Raw genomic sequence first — 17,955 nt, forward strand, 5'->3', positions numbered from 1 at the left:
GGCCCTGAATGCTCATGAAATTGGGGTGCAGAGGGAGTGTGGGCTCCTGGGTGGGGCCAGAAAAGAGTTCAGGGTGCAGGAAGGGGCTATGGGCTAGGGGTTGAGATGCAGGATGGGGAGTGTGAGGGCTCTGGGCTGGGGGGGTGCGGCTTCCAAGGTGGGACCAGAAATGAGGGGTTTGTCATATGGGAGGGGGCTCCGGGCTGAGGCAGGAGATTGTGGGGTGGGCGCGGGTAGGGGCTGGGGTTGGAGCAGAGGGGTTAGAAGTATGGGAGGGGGCACCAGCCAGGGGGCTTTGTGCACTGCCCCATCCACAGGCACCACCCCTACAGCTCCCATTGGCTGGGGTTCCCAGCCAATGGGAGCTGCAGAACCAGTGCTTGGGGCAGGGGCAGCAGCATGCGGAATCCCCTGGCTGCCCCTACGCGTAGGAGCCGGAGCAGGGACATGCCACTGGCTCCCGGGAGCCCTGTGGAGTGGGACAAGTCCCTGACCCTGGTCCCCAGCGGGAGCTCAAGAGCCGGATTAAAAGGTCTGACAGGCTGGACACAGCCCGTAGTTTGCCCACCCCTGGGTTACACATACCTGGGCTGCCTTACCAGGTCAGAGCTTGAGATCCAGCACACAGCCAGCCCCCCACAGCAGGGGCTGCAGGTCAGGATAGAGGGGCACTGGCAGAGCTTGCAGGGAGGGAGCCCAGGTCAGGCCCAGCAGGGGGCTATTGAGCCAGGATTGAGGGACACTGGCAGAGCTGGGGGGAAGCGGGGGAGCCCAGAGCTGGGCTGCAGGGTGGGATTGATGGGCACTGACCCGAATTCTTCAGCTCTGTGGGGGAACAGCTTGGTGCTCGCAGTAATCACCTCTCCCTCTGCCCCCCTACCCTGGGTTGGAGGGAAGCGAATGAGGCTTTAGACCCATCCCCATCCCTGAGCTCCGACCCTCCAGCAGGAGGCGGTATGGACCTGGGGAGCACCCCCCATACCACGCCCTAGGGAGAAACAGCAAGGGAAACCCCAGCCATTGGGCTTGTAAGTACAAAAGAAAAAAACAAACAAACATTTATTAGAGTGGAGTCCCTGGCCTGGGGGGAGCATTACACACATGCCCACCCCCCATGGGCACCGGTACCCCCGGGCAGCACCCAAGGGGGCACTGGAGAGTCCATGGAGGAATCTGCCCTGGGCCAGGAGCTGTCATACAAGACAGATGGAACGGGGCAAGGAAGCTGGCCACCCAGCACCAAAGCCCCCAGGGCAGACGGGGGCCAAGTCTGCCTGGCGTCTGCTGGGGGCCCCAGGGCGGGGGCCCAGGCTGGCAGGATCCTCCCCTCCGGCTATCTCAGTCCAAGTTTCTTCTTCTCTTTCTGCTTCTTGCGCACCACATCGATGTTGCGATCCTTCCACATGCTCTTGCGCAGCTTGATGGGGCGGCTGCCCACGTATTTACCTGTCGGGGGACACAGGTGGGAGCAGGGGGTCAGTAGATGCTCCCAGAATGGGGGGGGGGGACGGGAGGGGACACCACACAGATCTGGCTGCACCTTCCTCCGCAGAGGTGCTCTTCAAACACCCTCAGGTCGTTCCCTTCGCCAGGCTGGGTGCTTCTCCCAGGCCAATCACCAGGGCTCTATGTGGGGCTGAGCTGCCCCATAGCTTGCATTGCCCGCCAGGCCCTCCCCCGGTAAGTCACCTTTGGGCAACCTCAGCCCCCCCGCCCCGCCCAAGATACAGGCTGGGGGTGGCAGCAGAGTCAAAGGGCAGCCAAGCCAATTGGAGCAAGACAGGGTAACCTGCCCCACGCATTAGTGGTGCGACAGCCTAATTCCCCCTCTCCCCACCCCGGCACCTGTCCCACCTCCCCTCACCGTTCATCTCGCGCATGGCGCGGACGTAGTCGTTGGGGTCCTTGAAGCTGACAAACCCGTAGCCCTTGGTCTTGCCGGTGCGCTTGTCCCGGATCACCTTGGCCTTGAGGAAGGATGGGTAGCGGCTGAAGGCCCGGGCCAGGATGTCGTCATTCACCTCATTGCCCAGGTCCCCGCAGAAGATCCGGAAGTCATCTGGGATATGGGGTGGAGGAGGGAGGTTGAGAGTGGGGCAGGGCCATAGGACCCCTGCCTGTGATCATGGCAATCCTCTGCCACAGAGCTCAGCATCTGCTGCATGGAATGAGCCTGCCAGGTCAACCCCCAGCAATATCCAGTGGCAGGGAGTCCCAGAGGTCAACCCTCATCATCATCCCCCTGCAGCAGGGAGTCCCACAAAACAACTGCAATAATATCCTGGGGTTCGCTTGCACCCCGCTCCAGTTGGCACTCTCTCCCCTCCCCTCCCCACCCCAGCCACCTGGGATTTCCCCCCCCCCCCCTCCAGCTGATCACGACCCTGCCCCCCACTCACCTGAGTCCCACTCCAGCAGGCTGGAGTCCTCCCAGCAGCTCCCGGCGGCCGTGCGGATGCAGCGCTTCAGCTTTTCCTGCCTGCTTTTCTTCTTGTCCTCGACCACGGGTTCCACCACGGGCTGGGGAGGCCACAGGTCAGCCACATCCCCCAGGGCAGACCCCAGAGCAGCCGTCCCCGCGCTCTCCACTCCTTCCAGGGAGTTCACAGCCCTCTGGCCCAGGGCTGGCTCCAGACCACCCCCTGCCCCGGTGAGATCCTGACTGAGCCATGGGGAACCCCCCCATCCCCCTTGGGATTTCCCCAGCCTGCAGCCCATTGGCAGAGGAGGGACCGTCACACAGTGCAGACCAAGCCCCACCCCCACATGCAGCACTCCCACGGTACAGACCCCCACCCCCTGTAGGAGCAGCCCCCCGCCTTGGCACAGGACCTTCCTTCCCTATTGGTACCCCTGGTGTCTCTGGAGAGACCCCATCCCCACCCCTCCCGTGGTTCCCCCCACTCCAGCCCAGACTCCCTCCCACTTGGTGTCCCCCCACAACCACCCCACGACATTCCCCACCCCAGCCCTCCTGTTCTCCCCCCACTCCCGCACATACCCCTCCCCCGATCCCCTCCACCAGAAAAAGATGTCCCCTTACCTCCATTGGTGCAAATCCAGGTTCAGGGCCCCGGGGCCGCCGCCCCCGTATGGGCCCCAGTTCAGGCCCACGCAGTGCAGGCAGCGCCCTGGCCTCTGGCATCACAGGCTCCACCTCAGGCATGCTGGGGCCAATCACAGCCTCCTCCAGCCCCCCCGGCTCCTTCTCTTCCACCACAACTGGCGGGGGCTGCTCCCGCAGCTCCTCCTGCAGCAACAGGGAGACTGACACCAAGGGCCATGCGACTGCAGAGGGACTGGCCTGGGGAACTCCCCACCTCATTAATCCAGCCCAAGGGGGGGAGGTGTGTTCGCCCATGGGACTCCCTGCCCCATGAATCCCATGGAAGGTCAGCCTGAAGCCCTGAGTTAACTGACTATCCAGCCAGGACAGGTTATTATAAAGGAATTAACCAATAGGACACCTGAGCTAGCCCATGGGACTTCCTGCCACTGGGGCAGTTAATGGGGTTAACACAAAATCACTGGGTCAAACCTGCGGAACTCCCTGCCACTGGGACATGTACTGGGAGTTCTCCATGTTCCACACACTAATCCTCCAAACATCGATGCAGTGGGTGAAATCCGAGGTACTATAAGGATGGAATCCTGGGGGACATTAAAGTCCGTCCCACAGGACCCCTCCACCCCTGCTGCAGGGGTGTGGCTGGCACCTGCCCCACCAATCTCCCCGCATTCCCCCCAACTTGGCCAGCACCAGAGCCCTTCCAGGACACCTCCCAGCCACAGGGACATGGCGGCAAGCAGCTTGGTATGTTTTAAAGGGGCATTAGACATTTAATAACCCCATACAAGACTGGCAAGGATCAGAGCTCTTGACCCTCGTACTTCAGGGCAGGAGCAAAGCCACAGACTGGGGGAAGGAAGGAAGCTCCCCCCATGGGGTGGGATGGCCCAGCGAGATGTGTTTTGGGCAGGGGTGGGTGGCTGTGTTTAATGCCTTCCTCTCAAGCACCAACGGAGTTTGAGTGGCAGAAGGCTCTGCCTCTGCCCCTCTGTCCCCCCATACCTCCTGCTTTTTCACCGGCGGTGCGGAGTACACTGTGGGAGCTGCCTGGATCACCATGGGGTTTATCTTCGGAGCTGCCACGACGGGGGGGCGGGGAACCGACATCAGAGGAGTGATCGGGCCGATGGGGACCCCGGGTCCCACCTAAACAGCAGCAACAGCAGGGCCATTAAAGGGGCTTATGCAGACAATGGCTCCCGGCCTGTGCCTCTGTCCAGCTGCTGGACAGAGCTTAGAATACAGCCCCACCCCCACAGCTGGCGATACCCCCAGTGCTGAAATGCAGCTGCCTCTGGGGTGGGACATAGCAGTTAGTGAGCAGCCACACACATCAGGGTCAGCCAGCACTGACCGTGAGAGGACAGTGCCCCCTCTATTGAGCCCTCCGCCACGCTCCCTGCAGCACAATGCCCCCTAGTGCCATGCTAAGGCATTGGGACCAGCCCTGACTGCCAGGGGAGAGCGCCCCCAACCCCGCTCCCTGCAGCACAGCACCCCCTAGCGCTGCATTGGGGCCAGCCCTGACAGCAAAAGGAAAGCACTCCCCCACAGCTTCCTGCAGCACCTATCATTCCATTTGCCTCTCCTCCAACTGCTGACCAGCCCCAACCCTGCTTCGCTCCAGATCTGATCCCACGATACAGCCACAGACGCCCTCCACCCTGGCCGGTGAGAGCCAACCGCCACTCCCCCTTGGCTCCTGTCCCTCCCTCACGCCTCATCGCTGAAGGAAACACACTCACCGGTGGGCCAGTTCTCATCGGCCCTATGGGCCCCATGAGCGGGCCAGGGGGCCTCTGCATGGGGGGTCCCATCATCATCTGTGGGCCCTGGGGACCGGGCATGGGGGGCCCCACCATGGCTGGGTGGTGAGGTGGACGCATCGCTAGGGGCCTGGGAGCACCGGCTAAGAGACAGACAGAAACGGGTTTTCCATTTCGATGACAACAGGATTTCCCCCATGGCTTTGATTCTGGGACTAGCCCCTGATTCAAGGACGGAGGGAAATCCAGGAAGCGAAACTTACCCAACAGGAAGTGAAACCAACCATCCCACCCCCGGACTTTAGGAAGTGCAAAGAAAGGAGCAAGCAAACTGCAAAAGTCACCAGGAAAACAGGCTTCCCCCTTCTGCTTGGGTTTTAGCATTTCCCCTGAGTGGGGGAGAATCCAGGAAGTGAAACTGGTCTCCCCGTCCCTTGGCAAAGAATAGAGCAAACAAACTGCTAACCTCAGGATTTATAGAAAGGCCTAATTTATTTCTGCAAGAATCTCACTTAACAGGAAAACTTGGGAGGGAATTTTTATTGAAATACGATTTCAGACTCAACAGTGTCTCCTGATTGAAAGGGAGAGCACCGGTAGGATCCAGGCACGTCAGACTAGGGTAAAGATGGGGCTGGCTGGGGGAAGCTTACCAGATCTCTGCAGGACGTGAGGCACAAAGGCTGGTCGAAGGATTGGAGGCCTCTGTGGAGGAACAACTGCAGAGGGTGAGACGGACAATTTTACGTTAAGGCGCCAGGCCGGGTCTTGCAAGTGCTGAGTTCAATTCCCAGCACTGCTGCACGCTCCCTGCGTGACTGCGGACAAATTACTTTGACTCTCCATGTCTCACTTTCCTCACCTGAAAAACTAGAATGGTCCTTCCTTTGCCTCGTCTAGTTATACTGAAAGCTTTTTGGGGCAGGATGGTCTCTCATTGTGTCAGGGCAGTGCCTGGCACGATAGGGCCCTGATCTCAGCTGGGGCAGGGTCTGTCTCTCACTGTGTGTCTGGGCAGCACCTGGCACAACTGGGTCCTGATCTCAGGTGGGGCAGGGACGGTCTCTTGCTGTGTGTCTGGGCAGTGCCTGGCACAACTCAGCTGGGGGTGCTACTGTATTACAAACAGACCAAGCGTACTAGCTCTGGGATTGATCATTAGGGGAAAATCCCTTCTAGACTCCAAGCTGTAAGGCAGCAATGTACAGGAATCATGTTACCCTGAGGAAATTGCATCCTGGTTGATTAGACAGCTGCCTTTGGAGAAGGAGCCTTGTTAATATCCATCCACACCCATCCCAATTCTGTACAGTGATCACATGAGTTACGTCAGGCATCTAGGGTGAAGGAAGATGGGAGCTGGAGTCCCCTCCCCCAAACCACGATTGAAGTGCAGGTGTCCACACACATTTCAACAACATGAGGCAAACTGAGTCACAGCCAACTGCTGGCTCAGCTGGATTCATTCCCACCCTGTCTTGTGATGTCAGCACGGGCAACAGAACAAATACGACATCTTTTCTACACCTTTGCAGCTAAAGGATCCCAAAGCCCTTTAGAGGCTGCATACACAGCAGGGGTTCTCAAACTGGGGGTCAGAACCCCTCATGGGGTCACGAGGTTATTAAATGGGGGGTTATGAGCTGTCAATCTCCATCCCAAAACCCGCTTTGCTTCCAGCATTTATAATGGTGTTAAGTATATTAAAAAGTTTTCTAATTTGTAAGGGGGGGGGCAGGTTGCACTCAGAGACTTGCTAAGTGAAAGGGGTCATCAGTAAAAAACGTCTGAGCCACAGATATACAGTAATCATTCACTCAGTGATGAAATGCAGCTGCCTCTAGAGTGGGGCACAGCAGCTGTATACAGGCAGCTGCATCTCACCACAGAGCGAATGATTACTGTATATGCAGCCTCTAGAGGGCTTTGGGATCCTACATAGTGCAGGGCTAAGATGCAGCTGCCTCTGGGATGGCATACAGCATTTATAAAGCATGTTAGGCTTCTTTAGGGTTAGGAACAAACTTTGCCTGAGAGATTATTCCTTAACTGTCCACTAGGGGGTGCACCTTACACCATCCTCTGAAGCAACTGGTGTAGGCACCTGTCAAGAGACCAGGCAGACGGGATACCTCACTAGAAGGACCTGCTGGTTTGATCCAGACAGCAGGGAGGAGGCCACGTTAGACGAGGCCACGGTTCTGATCCAGGGTAGCAGGATACCGGGTTAGATGGGCCTATTGCTATATATATGATATGATAAAGCTACTCCCCAGAAGACGACCGTTCAGTAGCCCCATGTATGAAATGAAGTTACTGGGTCTCCTGTCACTTCCTAGCTATATCGATGCCTGCAAACAAACCCAGCACCCAGCTGGGACAAATAGCTCATCGGCAGCTGTGGAAGAGGAGCCATGGGCTGGCCGAGCCCCCCCTCCAGGCGGTGAGGTATGTGGAGGGACTCCTGTCCTGTCGCCGTACCTGCCCTGCGGATGAAGAGGGGGCTTCGGTTCTCGGGGCTGTCGATCCGGCACCTCTCGCCAGCGCTGAAGTTCACTCAAAGAGAAAGAAAGGACACATTGCTTTGGAATCTCAAACGTGCCATGTGCAGTCAGACACTAGGCCACCGAGACACGCTACGTACCTGGTCCCACGAACGGTACCGGGGGGGCCACGATGGGGGCTACGACGGTGGCTGCGGCAGCCGCTCGGGCTTCTAAGCTCTGCTGGACCTGGAGCAGAACAGAAACATGAATCAAGAGCGGCGGCTGTTAATGCAGACCTCTATAATACCCCTGGGGGAGAGGCACATGGGCTAGTGCAGAAGGAATACCACCCCTCCTCATGCCCCCTGCCCTGAAACATCTGTCCAGAGGCAGGTAACACAGCCCCCACCACCCCAGGAAACATCTGTGCAGCTGCAGAAAGGACCAGCTAGTTAAAGGGCACAGCAGGACCAGGAAAGAGGCTGAGCAGTGGGATTTGACAGGGCAGCTGAGGGAGTGAGACCCGCAAGCCTAGCATAGGAGTGGAGGGCTAATTTAGCTTTAGCTCGCCACACCACTGGCCTCCAACAACACCAGACCATCAGCACAGAGAGGCAAGGGGAGGTGGACGACACTGCACAGAAATGAGAGCAAACAGAGAGCCAGAGACCCACTCCGGGAACAGCCCATTAGGGGACTGGGTCCCAGCTACATTCCGTCTGTGTGCCAACCTGGAATTTAGACCCCAGACAGTCAGGAGATGGACATGGTAACTGGCTACTGCTTTTCATGCAGAGCAGTTTTCACAGATTCCAAGGCCAGAAGGGAGCATCAGATCGTCAAGTCTGACCTCCTGTATAACACAGGCCAGAAAATTTCAGCCAGCTCCCACTGTACTGAGTCCAGTCACTTGTGTTTGACTAAAGCTTCCTCCAGTAAGGCATCTGGTCTGGATTTGGAGACATCAAGAGACGTACAATCCGCCACTGCCCCGGTGAGTTTGTTCCAATGGTTTGTTTGGATTAAGCTAAACAGGAACAAGACACCCTTAATCTGAATTAACTTCTCATTTTAGACAAGCCTAGAATAAGGTAGGGCAGTGGTTTTCAACCTTTTTTCACTTGTGACCCCCTAAAAATGTTGGCGGCACAGACCCCTTTGGAAATTTTAGACAGTCTGTAGACCCCCAGGGGTCTACAGACCACAGGTTGAAAACCACTGAGGTAGGGTGTGAATTTAAAGTGCAATAGCTATTCCTGATTAACTCTCTAATGTGGATGACCTTATTCTGATAGGAGTGTTCCCACATGAAGATAGTTAGGATCAACTATTCCTAAACAGTTCCAGGAATAAACAAGACATAATTGTAAAATCTCCAGGGGAAGGAATGTCTTTTTCTTTGTGTGTTCGTACAGCACCAAGCAGGGAGCCCTGGTCTATGAGGACACTTGGCAGAATTTTTTTAAATAATTTCAAAGCCTAATATTGGTGTTTTTAAGCATTTTTTTCACCAATTTCTATCCATTTAAATTTTCACAGTTGCGGGAAGTTATTGGGGGAAGTCAGACAATAATTTAATGACAGCAGATGTTGAGGTTCTAACAGTTTATAATTGTTAAAAAACAAATTGTCAACATCACACGTCATATACAAAGTAAATATCCTTAAATCAAACTTGTGAGTTTTCAAGCAGCATATTGCTTACTTTGCATGTAAATTTTGATTATCACGGATGGAAATATTTTTACAGCATTTGCAAGTGCACAGTGAAATCAATGTTTAACAACAAAAATCAAATCCTTCCCAGCCTAAGATGACTAGGGCCCCAGGAGCTACCCAACACAAATAAGGGACTGAGACAGTGGAGAGAGGTGTTTTGCATTTAATGATACTTCCACACAATCTACTCCACCACTCAAAAAGCATCCTACCAACGTGCAGCTCCCTAAAAGCCAATGAGGGAGAGCAGCTGGAGACCCCTGAGGACTATTAGGGACCTCACTATGTTGATCTATTAACCTGGGGGCAAAGGTACCTTGGTTGTGAATATTTCATCTAGTAACCAAGGGCGATGGACGACTCACTCCTTAGTGATGGGTGCCAACACTGTCCCCTAATCAGACAGACAGATGGACACACAGCAGAGAGTTGATGGAGAAAGGGTGGCAGGGGGGAGGGGGGCAGGTGAGTGCAGTCACAGAGAGCCCAAGTCAGGGCTGTGGCCAGCACATGCCCAGAGCATCTCTGTTTTTAACAAAAAGAAAAGGAGTACTTGTGGCACCTTAGAGACTAACCAATTTATTTGAGCATAAGCTTTTGTGAGCTACAGCTCACTTCATCAGATGCAGTCCGATGAAGTGAGCTGTAGCTCACAAAAGCTTATGCTCAAATAAATTGGTTAGTCTCTAAGGTGCCACAAGTACTCCTTTTCTTTTTGCGGATACAGACTAACACGGCTGCTACTCTGAAATCTGTTTTTAATCACTCAGCTGCCACCAAACTACATTCCCTCACCGCATTTCTGGGCTAATGAACTGCAGCGGTACCCAGCATCGCTCCCACGCTGCTCATCCCCATGGTGAGGGATAAGCCAGTACCTCACCTGCTGGTAGGTGTTGGTGGCGATGATGGGCCGGATCACTGGGACTGGGGGCACCGTGGGCACAGCTGGCACTGTCAGAGCTACCGGGACGGCCTCCACCACCGGGGCCCCAGAGGGCAGGGAGACAGGGGCCCCCAGCACCTCCTGCTCAAACCTGTACAGGGCGAGGGATGACAAATGGAAACACATTGAGGCCTCCCTGCTACCATCCAGAGTTTTCCATGCCCTTGCCCTGAGCCCCTCCAGGTCCCAGTTGCTCAGGTCCCCCTTCTGCCACAAGGCCCACCCCTTCTTCAATGCAGGGTCTTTCACCGCTTTGCCCTGATATCTGCCCATCCCCAGCCCTCCTCCCCGCAGCTCCCCATTCCCTCCCGCCAAGAGCTCTCCGTTACCCTCACCGGACACCCCAAGGATTCCAGGTGCTCCCGCCTCCCTGTGCCCTCTCAGGGGTTCCCATCCCTTTGTCCTTCAATCTCCCTGCAGGACTCACCCCCTTCCCCCCCACAAGTGTCTACTGATCTCCAGCCCCTTTCTACTCCAGCTCTCCCACTCCTCTGTCCTGGGCTCTGCTCATCACACGCCCACCACCGCGAGCCCTAATTCTTCAGCCAAACCCTCCTGCTCCCCCCCTCCACCATCCTCTCCAGACACCCCCCCAGCTTCCTTTCAACCCCTATATCCTCATCCCACCCCCTCCCGGAGTCTCCCAGCCTTTTGTCCCAGCCCAGCTCCCCACAACCCATCCCTCAAGTCTCCCCACCCACAGGCCTCGCCCCCTTTTACCCTGGTCTCCCCGCAAATCCTCCGCTGCCCACTCCATCTCCCCCCCCCTAAACGTCCTCCCGCCCCTCCCCACGGTCACCCCCTCTTCTCCCGCCCACCCCAGGGCCCCGATCTCCCCCACAGACCCGCTCCCCCCCCGCTCCGGGCCCCCCCAGCCACTGCCCTCGCGCTCACAGCGCCATCTCCGCCTCCATCTCTTTCAGTCGCTCCTCCCCACTCTTGGGCCCCCCCGCAGCCGCGGCGCCCCCCGCGGGGCCGGGTCCCGGTCCCGGGACTGGGGCCCCCCCAGCGGGGGGCGGGGCGGGCGGAGCCGCCATGGCGGGGTCCGGGCTCAGCCTCCGCCGCACCGCGCTGCGGCCCGACACACCCGCTTCCGGCGGGACGCCAATGACGTAGAGCACCTTCCGGCGCTGGCCGGTGAAGGCGCCACTGATTAGCCGCACGCCACTTCCGGCGCGCGTTTGTGACGTTTCACGGGGGCGCGCGGGAAGGGTGGGGCGGCCGGAGCTTTCCGAGGCAGGAAGGGGGCGTGGCTTGGAGGGCCCCCATGGGGCGGGGCCAGGAAGACGGGGTTCCCATTGGCCTTTGCGGGGAGCACGTGATTCCTGTTCATTTCCCTGTCTCCTACCCAGGGGCGGCGGCCGGGGGCTTCACCCCCTATGTCAGAGCCCAAGCAGGGCCTAGCCCCGCCCCTTCCACGCTGCTGCCCCGCCCCTTCTTGGCCCCGCCCCCGCAGCGTGCTCCGCCCCTCCCTGCCCCACTGGCCCCGCCCCTCGGCTGGTTCGTCCACAGTACCCCAAAATCGACCCGGCGAGGCCGACTTCAGCGCCAATCCCCTGCCGGGGCGGCGGAAAGAAATCGGTTTTAAGAGCCCTTTCCGTGGAAGAAAAGGGCTTCGTGGTGTGGACGGGTGCGGGGTTAAATCGATTTAACGCGGCTAAATTCGACCTCAGCTCCCAGCGTAGACCAGGGCGAAGCCGCGTCGCCTCCAGCGGGTGGGTGGGGCTCACCCTGACTCCTCCCCGGTGGGGCGGGGTGCAGGGCGGAGCCTGGGGGCTGGCGGCTCTGGGGGCTGGACTGCTCTGGTCCCAGTGCCCCGGGCTGGGTGACTCCCCAGGGCGGGCGCGTGGCAGTGGGGTGCTGAGCTCCCTCCCGGCGCTGCAGAGCGGCTGGGATCGCGCCTATGACCCGCTCCCAGGGGGCTCCTGCCGTTGGCCCTCAGTGCCCAGCATGTGTCCCCCCGGCCCTGCACAGCTGGCTCCAGCTTTTCTTTCTTGGTCTGAATAGAATTAGGGCCCTACCAAATTCACGGCCCATTTGGGTCAATTTCACGGTCATAGGATTTTAAAAATAGTCAGTTTCATGATTTCTGCAATTTAAATCTGAAATTTCACAGTGCTGTAATTGTAGGGGGTCCTGACCCAAAAAGGAGCTGTGGCAGGGTCACAAGGTTATTGCAGGGGGGGGGCTGTGGTACTTCTCCCCTGCTGCTGGGGTCACAGGGCAGCAGGGAGTGGGGGGCATGGCTGTGCCCAGGATCTCTGGAGTTTCTGGGCACCGGGGGAGTGGGAGTGGGGCTTCAGCTGGGATTGCTGGGGTCACTGAGTAGTGTGCGGGAGGGAGCTGGAGCTGGGGTCTCTGCCCCAACCCTGTTTCCCTTTCAGGGCCCATCAGAGCAGCATCGCCCCTCACTGCTCTGTTTGGGGGGGACGTCACTCTGAGCTGCCTCTTCCCATCCCAGCCCGGGCTGAACCTCAGCGTCTGACCCTCACCTGGCAGAAGGAGGGGGCGGTGGCAGGGGTCCTGATGGTTCATAGTCACTATTACGGGAGGGAGCAGCTGGCGAGACAGGACGAGGCTTATAGGAACCGGACCCGCCTGGATCCGGAGGGGCTGGCCCGGGGGAACGTGTCCTGACGCTGAGGGGCGTCTATCGCTGCCACGTCACCACGGAGCTGGGCACGACGTCTGAACACTGGGAGCTGAGAGTGGGAGGTGAGTGCCGGGGATGCTGCGTCTTGGGAGGGGCCTGGCAGTGTGGCTCTGTGTCCCCCTCTCGTGGCTGTAGCGTGAGTGGCACTTTGAACCGACCAGCAACATTCTGTTACTGTGACTCCTTCTTTAGCTCAGCCAGCTGCAGCTCAGGAGGAGAAACCTACAGGCCATGGGTTCAAGCCCCAGAGATAACCTGATGTGATTGTCGTCAAAATATTTTCCCCACTGGCGAGGGAGGGCTCATCCCAAACCTGTTATCTCCTGCAGCTGGGACTGTGTTTACTGCATGTGCTGGGAGGGTGAATCCTGGAGCTGGGGCCCTCAGAGTCCGCCTGGAATCTCTCTGCGCTGAAGCTGCCTTGCATGTCCCAGCTGCTAAGTCCAGGTGCTTTCAGTGAGTCCTGGGCCAGAGCAGACTCAATCCGGATTCACAACCCAGGGCAGGATCCAGCCTTTGGGGCCCAATTCTGAGTCCCTTCCCTAAATCCATCCCCATGGTTCTTTTCCCTCAGCCCTGTGCAGTAAGCCGCAGCTGACCTTCAGCCTCTCGAGCACCGGGGTCACACTGACCGTCCGCACATGGGGCGGGTACCCCGCGGCCACAGTGCGGTGGCTGGACGAGGCGAGCAGGGACGTCCTGACAGAAGGCGCCACGGAGCAGCAGGTGGATGAACAGGGGCTCTGCCACGTCACCAGCTGGGTCAGGGTGCCGTCTGTGATGCACCGCACCAGGCTGACCTTCGTGTTAACCCCCCGAGTTCTGGGGGAGCCGATCACCCGGCCCCTGAGCCTGGAGCTGAGCCCAGGTGAGTCAGAGGGTGGGAGGATCTGGATCTCAGCTCTCGGAGGGAGCTCAGGCCTGGGAACACAGAGTGGGGGTGGAAGCTCCTGGGTATAGGGGACCCCATTTATTCCCCCCACCCAGGTTGGCCCTCTGCAGTCTATTCCCCGCAGCTCTTAAATCTGCCCTGCCAATGCGATTGGGCACCCGCCCCTTTCTCTGAGCATTCGCCCCAGCTGTCGTCAGCGCAGGACCCCTGCTGCCCCATTCCCTCTCTCTGTTGCAGGACTCCTGGGTCCGCCGGTCTCCTGTCTTGAGGGCCGCTTGGCTGTCGTCTTCACCGCCTGTCTCTGTTTCGTCCTGCTGGCCGTCATGTTTCTCTGCCATCCCAGCCGGGGCCCGGCCAGTTCCTGCTCCTGAAAGAACGCTGAGGAGGAGGGTGAGAATGAGGTCTCTTGACCGGTCCCAGCTGGCCCCAGCTCAGAACAAGCTGGCCACAAGCAGCCGGCAGGGACTAAGTCCTAGGGGATCAGCTGGGGCAGAGCTGGAGCCACCATGAGCAAGATCTAGTATCACCTCCTGGCGACTGAGCCCCTGGTGGACCTAGGACAACCCCGCTGCCCCGGATCTACCAACCAGCCATGCCCCTATCCCTGGTGCCCTTGACCTTGACCAAGAGCTGGGGAGACTCACCTCATCCTCTAGCAGCGTCACCAAGGGGTCTCCGACCTTCCCCCCACCTCCATCATGAGAATCTGGCTCCTTCCGTGGCCTGTTACGTTCCCAGCAAGTGCACACAGAGATGTTAGATCAAAACAGGAAATCCTCCTGCTGGGAGGCTGCCACGCCCCATGACTTTATTGCTTACACTCCAGGACCCAACACACAAAAACCCAGCCCAGCGAGAGACAAAGCAGGCTGCTCCCAAGGGAGTGAGGTACAACTCCCCCACCTTGCTTTAAGCTGACTCAAACGGAGTCCAGCAGGACCGGAAACCCCCCCTTCCCTGACTGCATTTGCCCCCCTCCCCATGTGCCTGTGCCACCCGGGACCTGGAACCAGGCCTGTTGGCTCCTGGGCTGCGACTGTATCCATACTCCTACCTCTGGTGAAGAAGGGAACAGCAGCCTGGGAGTCCTGTCTCTTCAAGCACCACTGCATGTCCTGCCCGCGGATGTCCTGGTTGGTGGAGCCTACTGCCGTCCCTGATGGGCCTTAAATAGGGTGCCTGGGCCAAGTTGGAGGCTGGCTGTGCCCCTAGGGCCTAGGGGATCAGCTGGCTTGCTGCTGCAAACAGACCCTGCTGCCCTATCCTGAGACCCAGCCTTGCTCCAGGTTCCTCCTGGTCCCCTGCGCCTTTCCTGAGGGCTCACCCTGCCTCTGCTCCACTGGTCCCCTTTGGCTGACTCACCTGGCTCTGACCCGGCCCATCAGCGTCAGCTCTGTGCTGACCCTATGGCGTGACGCTGGTACGGATGGCTGCTCCTGGCCTTGGCCCTCCACACTGAACTCAAACCCCCTCCAGCCCAGGCACTCAGCTGATTCTTTCTGAGCTTTATTCATGTCCAGACCTGACTCTGGCACAACAGACAAATCACCAAACTCCTTCTGAGTTTCACATACATCCAGAATCACCTCTGGCTAATCAGGATTTTTACACAAGGTAAACTGCTAGACTTCATAGTCAAAAGATTAGAAGCATTCTCTTCCTTGTTACAAGTTTCCACACTGTCAGTGGGTAACATAGTCAAATCACCGTCATGCTTTCCTTGTGTCCTGGCTGTGATATTGTTGGATCATATTAAAGAAGTTCTGTATTAAAATCACAAATGAGTTTGATTCCTCATAGTTTAAATTTTAGGGTATTACTAATTAAGAGGTCTCTTGGTTTTTGGTACTGTTTCTCTCCCTCTATGTGTGAAACTTGCAAGCTGCTAATTGTGTTAGTGCATTCTAAGACAGAGTCTGTTCTCAAAGCAATTCTTTGTAACAACAACTACTCACACAGAGAGACTCAAAGCAATACTCTGTAACAACAGAAACAGCACCCAGAGACTCCCCGCCCTTTTGTTGTATTCATCTCGCTTTGTTAACAATTGTGATTAAAATAGAGATAGAGGATGTATGTGGATGGATGCTTGGTGTGGATAATAACTGAATGACCAGGGAGGTGCCAGCCTAAGAATCCAGTGTCCATCGGCTGAAGAAGGCGTCAAGTGGAAATAACCAGAGGACCCCCAGAGGGCAGACTGGAATCCACCCAACAGCCTCAAGAATGGGAGAACCAAAGAACAAAATAACATCTGGCAGCATGGAGCCATCAGGAATGTGCCATCTGCTGATTGATTCAGCAACAGCATGATGAAGCAATTCCCATAGACTGGCCTAGGAAGAAATTCCTATAAAAATGGCCTCTAGAACGTGAGAACTTTGGGGTCTGATTCTGCAAACCAACTTCCAGGAGCATCAGATGAGCATCTGACAAGGCCCTGCTCCCTCCTCATGTCCAGGCCACCTGGCCAGTGGCTTGGCATGAGCAGCTCTAAGGCTGGTAACTATGATAGCTCACGAAAGCTCATGCTCAAATAAATTGGTTAGTCTCTAAGGTGCCACAAGTACTCCTTTTCTTTTTATGATAACAACCTTGCAGAACCTGTGTGTGTGTGTGTGTGTATGAATGAATGTGTGAATAAATATGAGATTGGATGGAATGTTATAGCTGTAACTAACTGCTTACTACGATTCTTTCTGTATTCACAATAAATGTGGTATTTTGCCTTGTCCCTTTAATAAGATCCTGCTGGTTTTTATTTTATTGGTATAACAATATCACCCTGATCAGACAAGGTTGTCATATCTTTACCCAGCAACACACTAGCAGCAGACAAAACAGAAGCACCAGAATCGCTTGGTCCCTGGGATTTATTTATGACATTAACTGGATGCAACTTAGTTACAATGTCATTATTCCTAGCAGACACAAATTTAGGACCGCTTCCTTCCTGGGCTTTAGCTGTATCCAGATTCAACTCTGGGTCAACTGATACATTTTCAACCATCATAGGCTGACAGGGTTCTTCTTTCTGCTTTACAGACAGAGAAGTAGAGAGGAACTTTTCCTCAGCAGGCATGCTGCTATTCAAACAGAGAAACAATGGGAGATATCCTTTCCTTTGTCCCAGCACTCCTTGCTGATTTCAGACACATATAGGGTGACCAGATGTCCCGATTTTATAGAGACAGTCCCAATATTTGGGGCTTTGTCTTAAATAGGCGCCTATTAGGCCCCCCACCTCCGTCCCGATTTTTCACATTTGCTATCTGGTTACCCTAGACACATACCTGGAAAGTGAGACAGCTTCTTTCACAGGCAAGTTGCCACTCCCAACAGATAAACTGCTATTCTCCACAGACAGAGTCTCATTACACCGAGCTGCTTTAAACAAATCATTTTTTACCTTTTTCGGGCTTACTTTCACAAACTTCACTTGCTAACAATCTATCACTTACCAAGACTGTGCCCTTTCCTTCCTCAGTTAGGGCTTTAACCTGACCATCAACTTTAATCTGCTCTAGGTAAACATTCTCCTGAGCCTTGTCTAATGCCAGATTCACTTCTGAGATACAGACAGACACTTAGAAATTTCATCACAGGAAGAGGCAGCTCAGGGTGATGTCCTCCCGCAAACTGAGTGATGACGGGCAAGTCAGCTGTGATGAGCCCTGAAAGGAAATCAGAGTTGGGGGAGAGATCCTGGCTGCTGCCCCAGCTCTCGTCCCCAGCTACCCAGAGATCCCAGCTGCAGCCACGGCGCCTGCTCCTGGCTGCAGCCCCCTGCCCCCCACTGCCCAGGGACCCCAGAGATCCTGGCCGCAGTTATAAACAAGCATCATAATTTATTTTACAGATGGAAAAATGGAGGCAGAAAGGCCATGAACTGAGTGACTCAAAGTCACTCTGACAGCCAGTGGCAAAGGCAGGAAGAGAACCCAGGAGTCCTGGTTTTCAGCTGCCCAGCTCTAACCACTAGACACCACTCCCCTCCCAGAGCTGGGGATAGAACCGAGGAGTCCTGGCTCCCAGCCTCTGCTGCTCTAATCACCAGATTACGCTTCTCCCTGGCTGGTACTATCTATGGAGAGACCAACGTCACCTTCTGAACAACCCGCCCCGGGGTGGGGGCTCAAGCCAGCTCTGCGCTGGGTTGTTAAGAGGGACCCCTGGGTATGGAACCCGGCCCTTGTTGCTGCCGACTCCACCTGGCAGCAGGGTTCAGTTACCACAGGATACGCTGTGGTCACAGGCCGTTTAACCCCCCATCCATTGAGGGGTCTGACAGCTCCACGGTGAGAAGCAGCAGGTCCCTCAGAGGCTGCCTGTGCGGCTGGGTCGAGGACTAAAGCAAACTGCAGGTGATTCTGTATTTGCTTCGCCTTCCACCCTGGTTACCGGAAATTGGTTACAGAGGCTT

At 56.5% G+C, this 17,955-nt stretch overlaps 1 protein-coding gene and 1 long non-coding RNA gene across 2 annotated transcripts; one reads left to right on the plus strand and one right to left on the minus strand.

Moving 5' to 3' along the window:
- Positions 1-1,033: 1,033 nt before the first annotated feature.
- On the minus strand, positions 1,034-11,122 carry RBM42 (RNA binding motif protein 42). The gene is made up of 11 exons (XM_073322789.2): positions 10,882-11,122; positions 9,925-10,078; positions 7,481-7,568; positions 7,318-7,392; positions 5,490-5,555; positions 4,816-4,979; positions 4,073-4,216; positions 3,044-3,250; positions 2,400-2,520; positions 1,865-2,059; positions 1,034-1,446 (listed from the first exon to the last, which is right to left on the minus strand). Exons 1-11 carry the CDS (start codon positions 11,022-11,024, stop codon positions 1,334-1,336), a joined length of 1,470 nt encoding a protein of 489 aa, XP_073178890.2. The 5' UTR covers positions 11,025-11,122; the 3' UTR covers positions 1,034-1,333.
- Positions 11,123-12,274: 1,152 nt separating this feature from the next.
- On the plus strand, positions 12,275-16,264 carry LOC140902594 (uncharacterized). Its single transcript, XR_012156093.2, has 3 exons — positions 12,275-12,702; positions 13,215-13,508; positions 13,770-16,264. It is a non-coding gene; the product is annotated as an uncharacterized LOC140902594 (long non-coding RNA).
- Positions 16,265-17,955: the final 1,691 nt, after the last annotated feature.

The sequence above is a fragment of the Lepidochelys kempii genome, chromosome 24 (genome assembly GCF_965140285.1).
Source record: "Lepidochelys kempii isolate rLepKem1 chromosome 24, rLepKem1.hap1, whole genome shotgun sequence".
Lineage (NCBI taxonomy): Eukaryota > Metazoa > Chordata > Testudines > Cheloniidae > Lepidochelys > Lepidochelys kempii.